The 16,295-nt window shown below is 46.3% G+C and overlaps 3 protein-coding genes and 1 long non-coding RNA gene across 4 annotated transcripts in view; 1 reads left to right on the forward strand and 3 right to left on the reverse strand.

Annotated features, from left to right (window-relative positions):
• The window catches only part of LOC135285319 (uncharacterized), a 29,541-nt gene extending 27,482 nt beyond the window's left edge, over positions 1–2,059 (reverse strand). The window contains exon 1 of the mRNA XM_064397503.1: positions 1,954–2,059. Coding sequence (XP_064253573.1) covers positions 1,954–1,994 — 41 coding nt within the window. The 5' untranslated portion in view covers positions 1,995–2,059. The remainder of the gene's footprint in view (positions 1–1,953) is intronic.
• Positions 2,060–2,095: 36 nt separating this feature from the next.
• On the reverse strand, positions 2,096–7,846 carry LOC135285041 (chymotrypsin-like elastase family member 2A). Its single transcript, XM_064396968.1, has 8 exons — positions 7,654–7,846; positions 7,334–7,422; positions 6,507–6,604; positions 5,436–5,564; positions 4,547–4,683; positions 3,714–3,859; positions 3,052–3,204; positions 2,096–2,410 (listed from the first exon to the last, which is right to left on the reverse strand). The coding sequence occupies exons 1-8, from the start codon at positions 7,766–7,768 to the stop codon at positions 2,393–2,395; spliced, it is 885 nt and encodes a 294-aa protein (XP_064253038.1). The 5' UTR covers positions 7,769–7,846; the 3' UTR covers positions 2,096–2,392.
• Positions 3,727–10,249, forward strand: LOC135285042 (uncharacterized). Its single transcript, XR_010350055.1, has 3 exons — positions 3,727–3,961; positions 8,264–8,396; positions 9,664–10,249. It is a non-coding gene; the product is annotated as an uncharacterized LOC135285042 (long non-coding RNA).
• A 222-nt stretch (positions 10,250–10,471) lies between these two features.
• Positions 10,472–15,644, reverse strand: KIAA2013 (KIAA2013 ortholog). Its single transcript, XM_064397015.1, has 2 exons — positions 14,461–15,644; positions 10,472–13,780 (listed from the first exon to the last, which is right to left on the reverse strand). The coding sequence occupies exons 1-2, from the start codon at positions 15,413–15,415 to the stop codon at positions 12,921–12,923; spliced, it is 1,815 nt and encodes a 604-aa protein (XP_064253085.1). The 5' UTR covers positions 15,416–15,644; the 3' UTR covers positions 10,472–12,920.
• Between the last annotated feature and the right edge of the window lie 651 nt (positions 15,645–16,295).

The following is a 16,295-nucleotide window of genomic DNA, read 5'->3' on the forward strand; positions in this document are numbered from 1 at the left end:
ACTAGGCATTTCCATATGATGAGTAATTTCTGTTGATATGTTCAAATGAGCTCAGATGGTTTTTACAATATTGCCTGTGTATTTCAGATGGGAAATGAATCACATTTCTGTTTTCAGTTTTTACTGAAGCATTTGCACATCCAATTTTTATTGTTTGAGCTTCATTATTACCTTTCTGCCTTTCATACTGCACATAATGGACATCCATGCTCCATACAGCAAAGTGACCTCTAATGATCTTAATTTTCAAAACTATTATTCCATCATTTACAATCTTACTGTAATGATTCTCATGAAAAAACCTCAGGATGTTATGCTGGAGCTGATGACTCCTGAATAACTGGGTAATCCTTATTTCCACTGATAAAAAACAAAGTTCTGCATTGAAAAAAGCTCTCCTCAGATCCCCTGTTCTCTCAGATATAGGAAATCACGCTTTTAATCAGGCAAATAAAATCCAATAAACCTATTATTTCTCAGCAGAGACTGATATTAAGCAAAACAAATTCTTGCTGGGCAGAATGGCGATCAATGGTTGTAAAGTAGAAGAAAAGTGATAACAATACTGTCCCCAAAGATGATAAACAGCCATGCTTTCTCTTACTAATTTAATACAATTTCTGCTAATAATATATTTACTTTCAGTCCAAAGGTTAACATCTGCAAAATATCAAACCAAAAGGAACTACAAGCCTAGAAAAGGCATCTCTGAGGATTTCTGTTCTCACATCAAACTTCCAACCTTTTCCTTACTCCTTACACCTTTGGGTCCCTTGCCCTCCATTTATAATCATTCCTTTCACTTTTGGAAACATCTAGTGTGCACCAGGGGGAGAAGAAAAACACAACAAAAATCCACCTTGATTTTACACTGCCTAACTTCTACAACAAAAGAAATATTAGGAGGGTCTCTGATTGAGTGCCGAGCTAAAAGTGGTGATTCTGTTTTGCCAAAACGCCCAGGTTTGTGCCAGCCTGGCAGCTGCCAGTGCCCACTCTGAGCTCTTCACCTGAATGACTAAAAGAGGAACAGCGGGGCCGTGGAGGAGACAGGTCTGCCCTCAGAGCTGGGTCTTGCCCTTGCCAGCTCCAAGGTGAGAGGTGGTTTTTAAAAGCTCTTTGTAAAAGCATGGTGCAGTGCTCCAGGGGGAGAAAAAAAACACAACAAAAATCCACCTTGATTTTACACTGCCTGTCTTCTACAACAAAAGAAATATTAGGAAGGTCTCTGATTGAGTGCTGAGCTAAAAGTGGTGATTCTGCTTTGCCAAAACCCCAGGTTTGTGCCAGCCTGGCAGCTGCCAGTGCCCACTCTGAGCTCTTCACCTGAATGACTAAAAAAGATGCTGAGCTCTTCACCTGAATGACTGAAAAAGGAACTGAGTTCTCCACCTGAATGACTAAAAAAGATGCTGAGCTCTTCACCTGAATGACTGAAAAAGGAACTGAGTTCTCCACCTGAATGACTAAAAAAGATGCTGAGCTCTTCACCTGAATGACTGAAAAAGGAACTGAGTTCTCCACCTGAATGACTAAGAAAGGAGCAGCAGGGCTATGGAGCAGACAGGTCTGCCCTCAGAGCTGGGTCTTGCCCTTGCCAGCTCCAAGGTAAGAGGTGGTAAAAGCTCTCTGTAAAAGCCTGGTGCAGTGCTCCAGCACCAGGGGGAGAAGAAAAACACAACAAAAATCCACCTTGATTTTACACTGCCTATCTTCTACAAGGAAAGAAATATTAGGAGAGTCTCTGATTGAGTGCTGACCTAAAAGTGGCGATTCTGCTTCGCCAAAACCCCAGGTTTGTGCCAGCCTGGCAGTGCCCACTCTGAGCCCTTCACCTGAATGACTAAGAAAGGAGCAGCAGGGCCGTGGAGCAGACAGCTCTGGTGCTGCCCTTGCCCTTGCCGAGGTGGCAGGTGTTAAATCTCGGTGTGAAAGCGCTGCTCCCGCACTCACCTGCCGGGACCTGGCGGCTCCTCCGCTGCCTTCCCTGGCATCGCCAGCCCCGGGCGGTGCCAGCCGCAGCCCGGGCTCCTCTCGCTGCCTCTGTCCCTCCTCCCGAGCCCCCGCGGCTGTTCAGTGATGCTCTGTCTCTTCCCACCCTCCGCACCTTCCCCCAGGTGAGGCTGGCGAGCTCCAGCCCCAGGCAGGGACAGGGAAAATATCCAGTGTTGTCCCAAATGCAGGCTCTGGGCTTGCCAACAGTCAGGAAAAAGGGACAGACACGTTTTGTTTTCATCTTGCAAAAATACAATTTTTTTTCACTAGTGTTTGGTTTAATACTTGTGTTGTTAAAACTGTAATTTCCTAGTTGTTTTTGATCAAAGGTGTCATGATTGTGACTTCATTCAAACTACTTCCCTTCTTGGTATCTCTCATCCAGTTCTTCAGTGGATTAGTTTGTTGCCATAACCTACAAAAATGCAAAACAAAAGAAAAATCAGATCATGAAAAGCAGGAATTTATGAACAGTATGTGCTGTGTCCAAGTCACAGGATTTAAATGAATGAAATAAGATTTTTGCTTCTCCGTCAAAATTTACATTTAATTAAAAGATGTTTGACATTCCAGGCTTGAGCTGCATGTGCCATCTTTTAGGATGCAATTGCAACTATCAGTTGCAATTGCAATTGATGATGAAAAAAAAAAAAAAATATATATATATAAAAATACGCACCATATTTTATAAATATGATATTATAAATAATTATATTATATTATATTATATTATATTATATTATATTATATTATATTATATTATATTATATTATATATTATTTATACATCATATAAATATATAATATTATATTTTATGTATATTGATGAATGCAAATTTGAGTAATCACTTCTGAAATCTTTATGACCACAATAAAGCCCTAGGATAAAGGGAGAATGCATTCCTATTATCAAAAATTATTTGAATACATGAAAAAAAAAATTGATATCTGTTTCAGAGGAGGACACTTTCACTGGGTGATGGTTGAATCAGGAGTGACACAGCTCCCTCACAGGGGGCAGAAGTCCCAGTGAGGGACAGGTATGTGTCCTGCTCACCTGCTGGATCCAGCTGATGTAGGCAGAGACCCGGGTGAACACGGAGGGTTTGTGGTAGTAGTTGCAGCTCACAGAGGAGCCAAAGCTGACGATGCCGTGCACTTCCCACCTGCCATCAGACCCTTGGCAGTTCAGAGGGCCCCCAGAGTCGCCCTGGGAGGAAGGGGAACACAGTCACAGCGTGAGCAGCTCCTCTGTGGGGTTTTTAACCTCCCCTTCCCACCAGGCCTGTTTGTCCGAGAAAAGCAAACACAATTCTTCCCAGGAATATGTCTGGGTTTCGCATTCTCTGAACCTCAGAGAAAGGAAAACACAATTCTTATCTCGTTTGCTATGCCTGTGTTTGTGCCAAAATAGAATGCAATATGGAGATTGTTTACCCAAAGTGATGGTGTTTTGTTTCCTTGGCCTGTCAGGGCCAAGCGTGTGTGTGTTTGTGTCAGGATTGTCACGAGATTCTGTGCAGTGTGTGCAGGGTTGAGTGCTTGGCAGATCCAGTTTAGATGTAGTGCAATATAGTGTAATATAATATAGAATAATATAGTATAATAAAGTAATTAATCAGCCTTCTGATAAGATGGAGTCAAATGCACATTCTCTCCCCAGGCCAGGGGTACCGGCAAATTCAATAATCTACACCCAAGCCCTGAGAGTGGACTCACATTACAGCTGGAGATGATTCCATCCCCACCGGCACAAACCATGGTGGTTTTCACTATGGTTCCCCACCAGGAAGGTTGGGAGCAGGTTGCATAATCCACCACCCGCAGGAGGCCTTGCTGCAGGTCATCAGGAAGGGGTCCATTAGCTGAGAGAGGAGAAACACAGAGTCATGGTACCAGCTGGCACTGAAGGAAGAATAAAACTGCCCTGCTAAATTTCTCTTGGTGTCTGGGTACCATCACTCCAGGTAAAACACTCCACAGGGGCTCTGTTAAAGGAGAAGCTGTTGGAGGTATCAATGTCCCTTAGTTCCACCCTTTCATATACACCTTAACTTACTGAAAATTTGCATTCCATTAAAAAATGTCTCATTGTTAGAGAAATAAAGGGCTACTCTATTTCCAGGAGTTTGCAATTTACTTATCCCTCAAGGAATTGTCAGCCAAGCTGACACCTCTGCTCAACTCTGAGATTTTCTTCACTTCACATCAATTCCCTCATGTGTCTTCAGATATTCAGCAGGTGTGTTGGGATTGGCCAATGCACCTGCCTGCACACTGTTAACATTTGCATTACAATAGATCCTGAAAGCTCAATAGAGGCCCCTCAGGTGCATTACCAGCTCTGTTACAAGGAAAATAAATTTCTAAGGGAAAAATCATAATGTGTGAGTGAAGTGGGGCCTCATGTAATAAACTACCTCACTGCACTGAGTTTAGAGGGGGTCTTGAGCACCATTAACAGTCTCTGCCATCAATCTCAGAGGAGAAGGAACTTCTGAAAGTTTTTTTTTTAATTTATTTCATGGTTTGGCACACCCCCAGGTACTCACTCTGCAGCCTTCCCCAGCCTGTCACGTAGCAGGCAGTGTTGGAGGACAGGATGCTCTGGGCAGGGGGCAGGCAGGCCAGCTGGATCTGGTCACTCAAGGTGACATGATTAGAGAGCTTGATCAGAGCAATGTCATACCTGTGGGAACACGCACACGTGTGTGGTAACACGTGTTGGAGAGAAAGGGAAGGTGAAAAGGTTTGCAGAATGGATTAAGACACAATAATCTGAGTTCTCAGCAGTTACACAGCACTTGGCCTACTGAAAGAGAAGCAAGGGAGCAAAGGCCAGTCCACAAGCAGCAAAGATTCCTGCACCCCAAGGCAATTCATGGCAAATTCATGGGCTGGAAGGCTGTTCCCTGCAGAGCTGCCTGTATTCCTGATGGAAGAAAGTTGTTTTTTATAGGTTTTTTCCATCAAAACCAAGCATATGTTAGGAGTCACTCCAAGGACTGGAAGTGAGGGGATTTCTTTGTGACTGCCCTTAGCCTGCAGCAGGACACACATGGATATTAATGATCCATAATTCTGTTTCATGGATCCATTCTGATCCATAATTCTGTGTCTCTGCTGCTGGCAGGAGGGCTTCAAAGAGTGTTTTATCAAATGCTTCATTCCCCTTCATTGTACAAGAGAGATCATTGCATGCAGCAGCTTCTGACCCAAGCATGAACATGAAAAATGAATTCTGGAAAACATTATTAGTTAGCAAGAAATCGATATTCTTAATTGCTTTGCATTCTCTTGAGGGGGAAGGTAGAAACTGGAAACTGTAACAGGAGGCTCTAAACATGAATTTAATTACCATAACTCCAGGTGGGTGGGATTCAGGCAGTTTGATTTTTACCCTCCACCTAAAAACTGAAAAAATACCTGCCACCAGCTTACCCATTTGAAACAGCCTGTGGATTCCAGTTCCTATGAACAATGAGTTTTGCTGGATAAACTGCAACTGATCCTTTTTCCTCAACTGATAGGTCGTATTTTCCAAGAAACACTCGATATGTCATAGAAGAGCTGGGCAAGAAAAGGATGAACACTCAGTTATGCAGCTGCTGCTCAGGTGTCTGCGCCTTTGGCTCCTGAGATTCAATAAGAATAACCTTGACTGTGATCTCTCATCACAGGCAGGGTCTGTCTGGAGCTGAGCCAGTGGTTTGCTAAAGGCAAAGATTGTGTTCTAGACTTCACAATCATTTCATCTCTAAGCTGTCCTCTCAGCTCCTGCTCAAGGCTTCTTTAACAAACCCAAGGTGCCTCCAATCTTTGCAGGATTCAGCTCATATTCTTCAATGCAGTAACAATTTGGACTTTTTCTGACAGCCATAAATAGCTTCAAAAATAAACATCTGTGTGATAGATATAATGCGCAGGATTTATAATAACAACACTCAGGATTTATAATAACAACATACAGCCAATCCTTTATGTTTCATATTATATTTGCTACAAATTAATGTTACAATAACATATGCTACCAGAGCAAAATAGGGTTGTATTTGTGGAAGCAGTTTTGATGATGCAATGACATTGCTGTACCTGATCATTTCTTTGTTACATTGCCACACAATATGAAGAGTTCACTGAAAATGATTGGTATATTCAAAATATTTGTGATTATCTCTTCAGGGAATGGATTTATTAGTTAACTTGTGGATCTCACTGACATATATTACAGAAACAGGCAACACAGCTGAATTTTAATAGCAACTTGAAAACAGAAGGATGTTTGTAGTTCATTTATGGAAATTAAGAGTATATAATTCAGGTAACTGGGGTTTTTCCCCCTTTTACATTCAGAAAATAAAGATATGTCATTCTCCTGACTTTTAATCAAAAGATAGATGCAAAACTCAGACCTTTCAACTGGGAAAGGAAGAACTGGCATTGATACGGTTTGCATTCATCTCTTTCTGCTCACGTGCTGCTGCCTGGGCCAGATTTGTCTTCATCCCTTACCTGATGCAGTGGGCAGCTGTCAGCACCCAGTTGGTGGCAATGAGGGTTCCCCCACAGGTGTGAGCCCACTTGCCATTGGCGTAGTACTGAAGGGAGACCTGGGATCAAGGAACCAAGTAAGGCTCAGGCTTTTACTTGTTCATTTTTCATCATTGTGCTTTGTTCCTGCACCCAGAACACAACTTGCTGATGGTGGAAGGCTTTGAAGTTTCCAGCTCCTGGCCACAGAAAGGCTTTCCCTATCATCCAAATGTTGATTTTTAAAATACATCTTGCTCAAATAGCCTGTATCTACTTGACTTCACAGAGTGCCTGCATTACTGTCACAGCACACACTGCAGTCAGCAGGGCCACAACACGGAGCAGCACCCTGCAATTTCAGAAGCTTTAAGCATTCTCCCATGCACAGTAACATCACACCACATCAGAGAGCTTCAAGCATCTGCCCTTCTTGATCTTTAGCCCAAACTTTTACATCCCTCATGTTCATGCACTGCCCCTGTGGGCCCTGTGGTCCCTTCCCTGCTCGGTCAGTGCCTGGGCACTCCATGGCTCACTGCCTTCAATGCTGTTCCCCTGCTTCTCACAGCTGTGCCCATTGGGGATGGGGCTCTGCAGCAGCCCCACTCCCAATCACCACAAACTGTGCCTACACAACCAGCAAAATGCAGCACATTCAGAGCTTTTTAAAGACTGGAAACTTTAGTATCGGTCAAAACATGTCAGGCAAGATGCATCAAATGGAATCTAAGAGGTAGTGTTGCTCAATTGTGCTGTGCAGAGATTTCACAGCCCCAGCTGCTCCAGGGAAAGCACAAATCACCAACCTGCCAGGGCCAGCTGTATGGTCTTGCATTTTCCCCTCCAACAACTCTGGACACAAAAGGTGGGTAGGCAGGAACCCCGCAGCCAAAGGCTAGAAGACATACAAACAGGATGTGTGTTTTGAAAGTAGGTTTAAAAAAATATCTGTAAGATATCAAATAGCACAGCACCCAGGTACTCTTTTGAGAGACCCTTGTAATGAACATCCTCTGCTGTATTTTCTCTTTGATGGAGAATGTTCAATTTGTCTGAAAAAGGAAAGTTGGTTTTAGATTTTAATTAACTCGATCTTTTAAAATTAAAGCAGAAGCTGAACACGTACCTGCAGATGCCAGAGCTAACACGGCAATGAGGATTCCAAGCATGGTGCCAGTTCCTGGTGCTGAAGGCTCAACTCCTTGCCATTTTATAGTGTGTCCTTTATCTCTGGAACACATGACTTCAAATGCAGAGCTAAGCTATTCCAATACTAATGGAAAACTTGTATCACTGTGGGATAATTCTTTATATACACAAGTTGCTAAAAGATTCGCATTTATGTGGATCTTGGATGCAGGCAATATAAAAACTTGGTTAAAAATAATCCCAAATTAGTTGCTTATTATCTGTAGCAGCTGTTTGCGTTTCCATTACCTTGAAATTTCATCACAAAAGCGTTCACAGAATGACAACATTAAATTAATTATTCTCACACTTGTTGTGGTAGGTCAGCAGTAAGTGCCTGCTCTGTTGGGACAGTGATAGGTTCAGATGTGTTGGTGGGGTTGCATTAGTTAATCTCTAGAGGCTCCCCTCCTATCTTAGTTATTGTGCAATTATACAACTCCTTGGGATTTAATTTTGGTCTGGGGTCTGCTTTTCTTCTGTTTTCTGTGTAACTGAATGGTATCTACCACATTGTACTGACTGAAAACCTGTATCTTCTTTCCCAGACCAAGCTGCATGTGCTTTAGCATGCCAGACTTCTTCAAGAAACCAGACTCTAATCACTTTGAAGTGGAACATGCTTCAAGCCATACAAAGAAACAACTGTCCCTGATGAAGCAGAAATGCTGGAATGTTGTGGTGAGTCAGACTCCATTCCTTTCCTATTTCCCTTTGTTAGATCAGTAGCCCTGGAAGAGAGCAGGGTTCCCTGCAGCATTGCAAATGAGCTGTGTACCCCCAGAGCAGAGCTGCCTGTGCTGTAACACACTGAGCTTGCTAATGAGAACAGCAAAGCTCTTCTACTCACAGGACAAAGCAGCAAGAGTAGGCACTGACACCACTCCAGACATGCTGCCATGAAAGGGAGTGTCCTAATTAATTACTGACATTTGAGATCAGTGACTAGATATCAATGCTTACCCTCATCTCTTTTTTTCTCTTTATCTTCTACTAGAGGAATTTTCCATCCTCTGTCACCTTTCCATCCACCAACCACTGAGAAACTGTTGCTGGTTTTTTGAAAACCAAACATCTCCATCCCATAACCCAGGACACTCAGAGGGAACAAACTTACTAGGATGGAAACAAATATCATAATGCCAGTTTTACAACCTGAGTTGTGTTGTACACAGACACCAAACAAGGGGTTCAAAAACGCTGAAATAAATCTAATGTTTAATGTCAGGATTGATAAGCAGCAAAATCCCTGATTTCCAGAGCTTCCATTCAGCAGTAGGTACTGTGCTGGATGAAAGATGCCTGGAGCACACATGTGGAAGGCAGAAATATAGAGTGCTTTGCTGTTTTATCTGTTTCTCAAAAATGTATTTTCCTACCCAGACAATAGTACTTGAGAAAGCCACATTTTGAATTGCAAATTGGATCAACCAAACCCTGTTCTGGCATCTTGTATTTATTATCTGACAAAAGCAGAAACCAGGATTAACAGTGCAGAATTGACTCTAATTTTTTTTAATTTGTTGGCTCTTTTCTTAGTGTCAGAATTTACAAGATAAAAAACATTGTGTTGCTCAGTTTAACTTCCATGTCACTATCATTTTCACTGAATTCCAACTAAAAGTATAAATTTTGGATTGTCAGTTACTATTTTAACTTGCTTTGTTTGTTTCATGCTTGTAAATGTGGAATTTTGTTTAGTTCTTTATATTTGTGAAATGCATTTCTGCATTTCACAAATATAACCTTCTGCTCTCTTGCACACTGTAAATAGAGAAATGCTGTTTCTTTTTCCCCTTCTTAATGGAGGAATTCTGAAACAGTTCTTTTGTTATGGAGGAAATTCTCATAAGAATCCTAATATATTTAATGTAAAACACTCTCAAAGCTGTTTTGTTTTTTGTTCTATCCATGCTTTATGTGATGGTAGCTTATCCATCTTTTCCAGGCCTAAACAGTCTTCCTTGGACTCCATGGGTGTCATCTGCTGGCAGTTCTGCCAGGAAACATCAAATGGCTCAGCCTCCAGCTGATACCATGGTGGAAATAGCCCCCTGGAATCTCTTGTCACCTTCATGCCAGATTTTTCACAGAAATTAAGTAGCTCATGGAACTTTGGTGAGAAAGAGAAGGGGCTTCTGGTGTGTTCTGTTACAGCAGAATAGTAAATATCTCCTTCAATACACAATGTACCTGTGTACAATTTAAAACAGATTCTGTTGCTTCCCTGTCTTTATTCCCTTGAAGGGCAGTAACTCTGCTATACTGATTAGTAAATGGAATTGGCTGCAGAAAAGTTAGACACTGAAATCTGCTTTCCTGAGGGATGTTTTTCATCTGCAACCAGACAGTAACCCCTCTGAAAATTTGAAGTTAAATCCTGATCCAGTTTTTCCTTGGGCCCACCAACTGTGCCAAATTTATTACTTGCTGGATGGCTGTTAAATGTGCTGCTTGATGGTTCCCTGGGATCATTTCTGTGTAAAGCCTGGCCTTCATTCCTCAGGATAGAACACGGCTGTACTGAGCAGGGAAATGGAGATGAGCTTTACCCTGTGTGTTTCTGTCACTTGTGGTGCCTTCCAAATTGTCTTATATCTGGCTTATATCCATTATCTATTATTTTCCACACTGTATTTGCAGATAATACTGGCCACAGATGTAACATAAGGCCTTGCTTATCTAAACTGGGTGGGGAGAAACGGCAGGAGAGAACAGACACAAAACCAACAAAAACCCCAACCACACTTCAGCAATCAGCTTAGACTGAAAGATATTTATTTAGAAACAACAGCTTTGGTATTTTAAAACCAACCAACCTGTAAGTCATTACAAAGTAGGGTGTCTTCCCCCATAGCCAAAACAAATCAATGCACAAAGTCTCAACAGGCTTAGAATAGGAAACGTGTAGATCATTTCCAAGTGCATGTCCAGAAAACAAATTCATTAAATTGATTTTGCACTCTACAGTCATAAAGGCTGAAACACCTGTTAAGAGAACTTATCAGCAATTAAGGTTGTTAGATATCGACAGGTCAATTGAATGTTACTGAAGTGGAGGAAAAATTAACATACTCCCCCTCCCCCCAAGCAATAAATTACAAACTGTATACCAGAAAGGAAGTTCATTAAAGTTTTCTAGTTAACTCTCAGAAGGGAATCATCATCCTTTATTTTTCTGCAGAATTAAAAAAAAAACCCAACAGATCAAAATATCAAAGGTCTTAGTATATCTTCAAGTATCTTCACCAAATGCATAACTCCAAGGGAACTGAACAGCTTACAGGGAAAGGAAACATCAGTTACAAGCTTCTGGGATAAACAATTGAATCACCACACCTTCCAAGTCTCAGATTCCTGTAATAGCAAGGCACAAAAGGATTGTTGCTTTCAAATGTCCTTGTTCTCAGCTGCAGTATTGCCAGGTGTCTTGTGCAAATGGAGGCTGAAAGCAGGACTAAGTTCACTTGGACGTGGGGATGTTCCCATTCAATAATGGACAAGGTGTTATTTCAAGACCATCTATCTTGCTTACTGCTACAGACTCTGAGCTTCAGCTGGCTTCCACTTCTTGCCTGTTTCTGGAATCAAGTTCTGCATCACCTTCATTTGAAGTAGGTCCAGCTAAGAGGAGGCAGCAGAGCTGTTTGCTCTGCAGTGCCCAGGAGGATGAGGAGCCAGGTCAGCCCTGCGCTGTGGCTCTGAGGCCTCGGGGCACTTCAGGGGGCAGAGCTGGGGACAGTCACCTGCAGCAATGGTTAACAGGTCACTTGGTAAAAGGCAGAAGGCAAGTCTTGAGATGACAAAGGCAACTGGATAGACAACAGTGAAAGGACATAATTACATCATTCCAAGGACACATTTCAGGCTCATGTTACACAATAACTGACCTCACCTCCTAACCCCTTCCTCCCTTTGCACCAAGGGTCTGATCATGACCACAGGCTGGGAACTGTAGTTGTCTGATATACATTTCTATCCTACCTCCTCCTAGGTTAGTTTGTCTGGCTACAAGCACCTCCCACTCAATCTTTGATTGGATCACAGGTATTCAGACCTGCTTGGGATCAGGCTTGATCTCCAGTGCTCAAAATGACAAAAACAGTGAGCTGACAGGGAAACTTCCAGCTCACTTTAAAGACCCCTTCCTTACATAGCAGCTGTCAAGTTTAGTTTAACACCTTCTGTTCAGCCTTAAAAAAATCGAGTTTGATTTTATTATTTGGAATAACAGTACAATCTATAGCTAGAACTTTTCCTCTGACAGCTCTGTTTAACTATCATCTCCTTTTTTCTAAATGAAACATTTAACTCAGTTCAGCCCTCAGGAGGGAAGCCTCTGAACAGCACAGCTGGCTCACACAGCACATCCAGTCTGGTCTTGCATTTCCACTTCACAAGAACACACAATCAGAAAGTCCCAGTACTAAGAGCAGAACTCACCACCTACTGTCTATTCTGTGCTAAGTTTTTACAGCAAATGAGTTTTCCAAGGCAACTCAAAACAACTTGAAATTCTTTACATCCAGGTAAGAGGAGCTTGGAGCTCTGGCTCCAGAGCTTAAACTCACAGTAAAAAGCACTCAGTACTTTCCTTAACACAGCTTTGTATTTTGTCTGACTGGGAGAAACACCAGTTCAGCATCCTCCCAAAGTGATGGTGGTAAGTGTGGTCTGATGGAGGGCTGCACAGTGTCTGCAATATGAACATGTGCCACAAGCCCCAGCAAGTCAGCACCCTCACCTCCAACACCAGCCTGCCTCTGGGTGCTCCTGTGTGACAGCTCACACCTTCAGAGCAGGCAGGCAGTGTGCAGGTCTCCACACAGCAGTACAGACAAGGACAGCAGCTCTCTCACAAGCCTTCTGGTACTGAATAACAAGAAGCATCATCTCATGACAACTGCAACTGCTGGCCTAGAAACAAGCAATGTCCTACACTGACGTGTGGAAAAAGGACAGAAAGCTGTGTCTGCCTCCACCTGCAGCCTCACAAAAGCCTAAGGACAGATGATGAGTTTATCTTTTCTAACAACTGCGAGCCCTACTGCTCCAATCCCTGCCCTGATCCTCCTTGCAAGAAGAGGTCACAGATTGCTTGTTTCAAGAGACTGAAAATCCTCAGAGTCCAAGAGAGAGACTGCCCAGGCACAGCTGACACATCAGGCTGACAACACTCAGTGGACAGCAGCCAAAAGCAGCGTTTTATACCTTACTCCTGAAGAGGGGCTTGGCTCCCGGCCCACAATACTCGTTGTAGATCAGTTTGAACAGAAACAAATGAAACAAAGTAATTAAGGAGGCCACACTGAACCAGAACAGGAAGGGTAAGCCAGGGTATTGCTTGGCCATGTGTTCCTCATGAGCCAGAATAGCTTTTAGGTGGAGTGTGTGTCTTAGGTCCTGCAAGTGGACCAAATCTGTTGATATATAAAGCAGTGGTGTGATGGGTTGAGTCACCATGACAGGGAAGGTGTGACCCCGTGCCTCTGAGGTGAGCTCCACAGGCTCGTTCATACAGCCTGCCTCACACGCATACAGTCTGACAGGCTTGTCCTGGAATTTCACAGACACGTGCAAGAAGGGCTTTCCTTCAGCATCCAGGAGAACAGCCAAACTGATCAAGTCCTTATTGTAATGGATCCCACGTAAGGAATAGCTGTTATGAAGCACGTCAGGGTCAGCCTGAAACTGAAGATGGTTTTCTGTGAACTGCAGCCCCCCAAAACTAAGCACCATTCCCTGCATGAGTCCGTGGACTCCAGCTGCCACGAGACCCTTGCACCCCCGTTTTTGGAGAGTCAGCTTCCACAGGTCTGAGAGCTGCAGGATCTGGGAGACGCTGGTGAGCTTTGGTGGCCACAGGTTCTGGGCGTGCATGGTGGCGTGGCCGCTGAAGCAGTGGTCAGCGTAGTTGAGGCTGGCTTCAATCTTCTCCCTGTCCTCACCAGCAATCAGGGGGTCCAGCAGGGGGGCTGGCACAGTGCTCAGCACGTAGTACAGGGTCATGTTGACAGTCTCACTGGATGGCGTGTGTGCATCTGTGATCTTCCTCATTTCAATCCCTGCAGCAAAAGAAAACAACCAATAGTCACAAATTAGCTAAGAGGAAAAGAAGATCAAACATTCTTTACAACATTTAAGAAACCTGTGTCCATAAAACACCACAGTGAAATGTTTCCTTGAGTTTGTCTAATACGATACTCCCTCTGCTACTTGAGAGTTTGAAAGCCAAGCTCCCACTAAATACAAAGCTAATTTAATATACAGATGCCCTACAGGCCTACATGACTCTGCAAGAATGATCTGTCAAAAGAACACGATCTTTTTATAAAATAACAAGTTCTACATTATTTGGTCAGCTACTCTTTCATGTAAGACATTAAAATCTTAAGAAACAGCATCTTTGTAGAACGGCCCTTAACCTCCATGCAGAATCTGCCTTTTATGCTATCACTGAAGGTCAGCTTCATTTCCAACTGACACGCAGGGCAAATCAGTGAAGTTCCTGAAGCCACAAAAGCAGCACACACAGAATAATGATTACAAATGTATCACTTTCTACACACAGTCAGGTGTATTCCACTTGGCAAGGTAAGCTGGGTTCCAAACCAGGAACACTGTTTTACTATCCCACACCCCACCAGGAAGACAGAGCTTCTGGAGACCTTCCAGCAACCAGGCCACTGAGCTTTCAGACACCCCCTAAAGCAACCCCATGGAAGCTGAGCATCACTTTCCTTACCTGAAATGAACAAGTCAGACCAGGTCTGCTGGTGCTCCTGGAAAAGATCTTCCACCCCCATCTGCATCACCTCCAGCATCTCTTTCTTGGCCGCCTCCCTCAGCTTGCTGAAGGTCTCCTCCAGCCTGGACACCTCGATGGGCTCCGAGGTGTGCACCACGGACAGCACGGTCTCGTCGAAGTGCGACTCGGGCGCCACCTGCACCCGGCTCACGAGTTTCTTGGCAGCCACCACCACCAGCACCACCTTGGGGCTGCCGGCCAGCAGCAGGCGGCCGGAGGAGAGCAGGAACTGCCTCTCCTCCACCTTCTCCAGGCTGGTGGTGAAGCGCCCGCCCGGCGCGGAGGCGGCGGCGGGAGCCGAGGCCTCGAAGGCGGCCAGCCTGGCGGTGGGGTTGGCGATGCGGATGCGCTGCAGGTAGAGGTGCGGCCGGCTGCGGTGGGCCACCACCTCCTCCCGCACCGTCACGCAGTCCCCGGCGCCGGCCCCGGGCCCGGTCTGGACGCAGCGCAGCCTCCGCACGGCGCCGTCCCTGAGCGCCGCCAGCGCCGCCCGCGCCTCGCCGCGCCCGCCCAGCGCCCTCAGCCGCACCAGCGCCGGGTACTCGGTGGCGAGCGCCGGGCCGGCGGCGGGCCCCGCGGGCCGCACCCACAGCCGCCCGGCCGACACGTCCAGCAGCAGGAACCCGTTGCCCGCCACCGCCAGCCCCGCCGCCTCCTCAGGCAGCGGCAGCGCATCGCCGCGCTGGGCCTGCTCCCGCCAGGCGCCCGAGGCCGCCTGCAGGCAGAGCGCGGCGGGAGCCCAGGGCTCGGCCCCGCGCCCCGCGCCCCGCAACCGCGCCGCGCCCAGGTACCAGTAGGCGACCAGCAGCAGCACCAGCAGCAGCAGCAGGCGCCGCGCCCAGCTGCTGGACAGCAGCCCCGGCAGCCCCTTCAGGCGCTGCTGCAGCCACATGGGCGGCGGCGGCGGGGGAGCCCCGGCCCAGCCCGTCCCGGCCCCGGCCCCGCCGCACCGGCCCTAGGCCGCCATCTCCGCCGCGCTGGGCGGCGCTTTGCGACAGCCGCGCTCTCCCGCCCTGAGGGGGCTTGGCCGGGAGAGGCGGCTCGGACCGCCCCGGAACCGCCGGGAACGCCGGCTCCAAAAATCCCGGAACCGCCGGGAATCCCGGCTTCAAAAATCCCGGAACCGCCGGCCTCAAACCGCCCCGGAACCGCCGGGAACGCCGGCCTCAAGCCGCCCCGGAACCGCCGGGAATCCCGGCTCCAAACCGCCCCGGAACTGCGGGAAACGCCGGCTCCAAAAATCCCGGAACCCCCGGCCTCAAACCGCCCCGGAACCGCCGGGAACACGGCTCCAAAAATCCCGGAACCGCCGGGAACCCCGGCTTCAAACCGCCCCGACTTCCAAACCCCCGGAACCGCCGGGAACCCCGGCTCCCAGACCCCGGCTCCACGTCCCCCCTTGCTCGGGGCCCCTCCCGTTACCGGGGCCCTCAGCCCCGCAGCCCCCGGCTCCAGCCCGTCTCCGGCCCGCCCCAGCGCTGCCCTGCTCCCTGTGCTGTGGCCGCGGGTGCAGCTGCAGCCCAGCGCTGAGGTTCTGTCTCCTACCCGGCTCCCTGCACCGATGGAAAAGGCCTGGAGGGGTTTTCGGTAATTCCCGTGGCAGTTTGCTGGCTCACCAGCACAGAGACTGTGCGGGAAGGGAAGTTCTTTTTATCAAACTGTATCCCACTGAACAAACTTTCTCACGTGTCTTAGATGTGCACGGGAAAGCTTTGTATCCAAAGACAAAATGAGGAACAAGCAATCAGGCAGAAACACTGTGAGTTACAGCA

This window comes from Passer domesticus, chromosome 22, assembly GCF_036417665.1.
Source record: "Passer domesticus isolate bPasDom1 chromosome 22, bPasDom1.hap1, whole genome shotgun sequence".
In the NCBI taxonomy this organism is placed as follows: Eukaryota; Metazoa; Chordata; class Aves; order Passeriformes; family Passeridae; genus Passer; species Passer domesticus.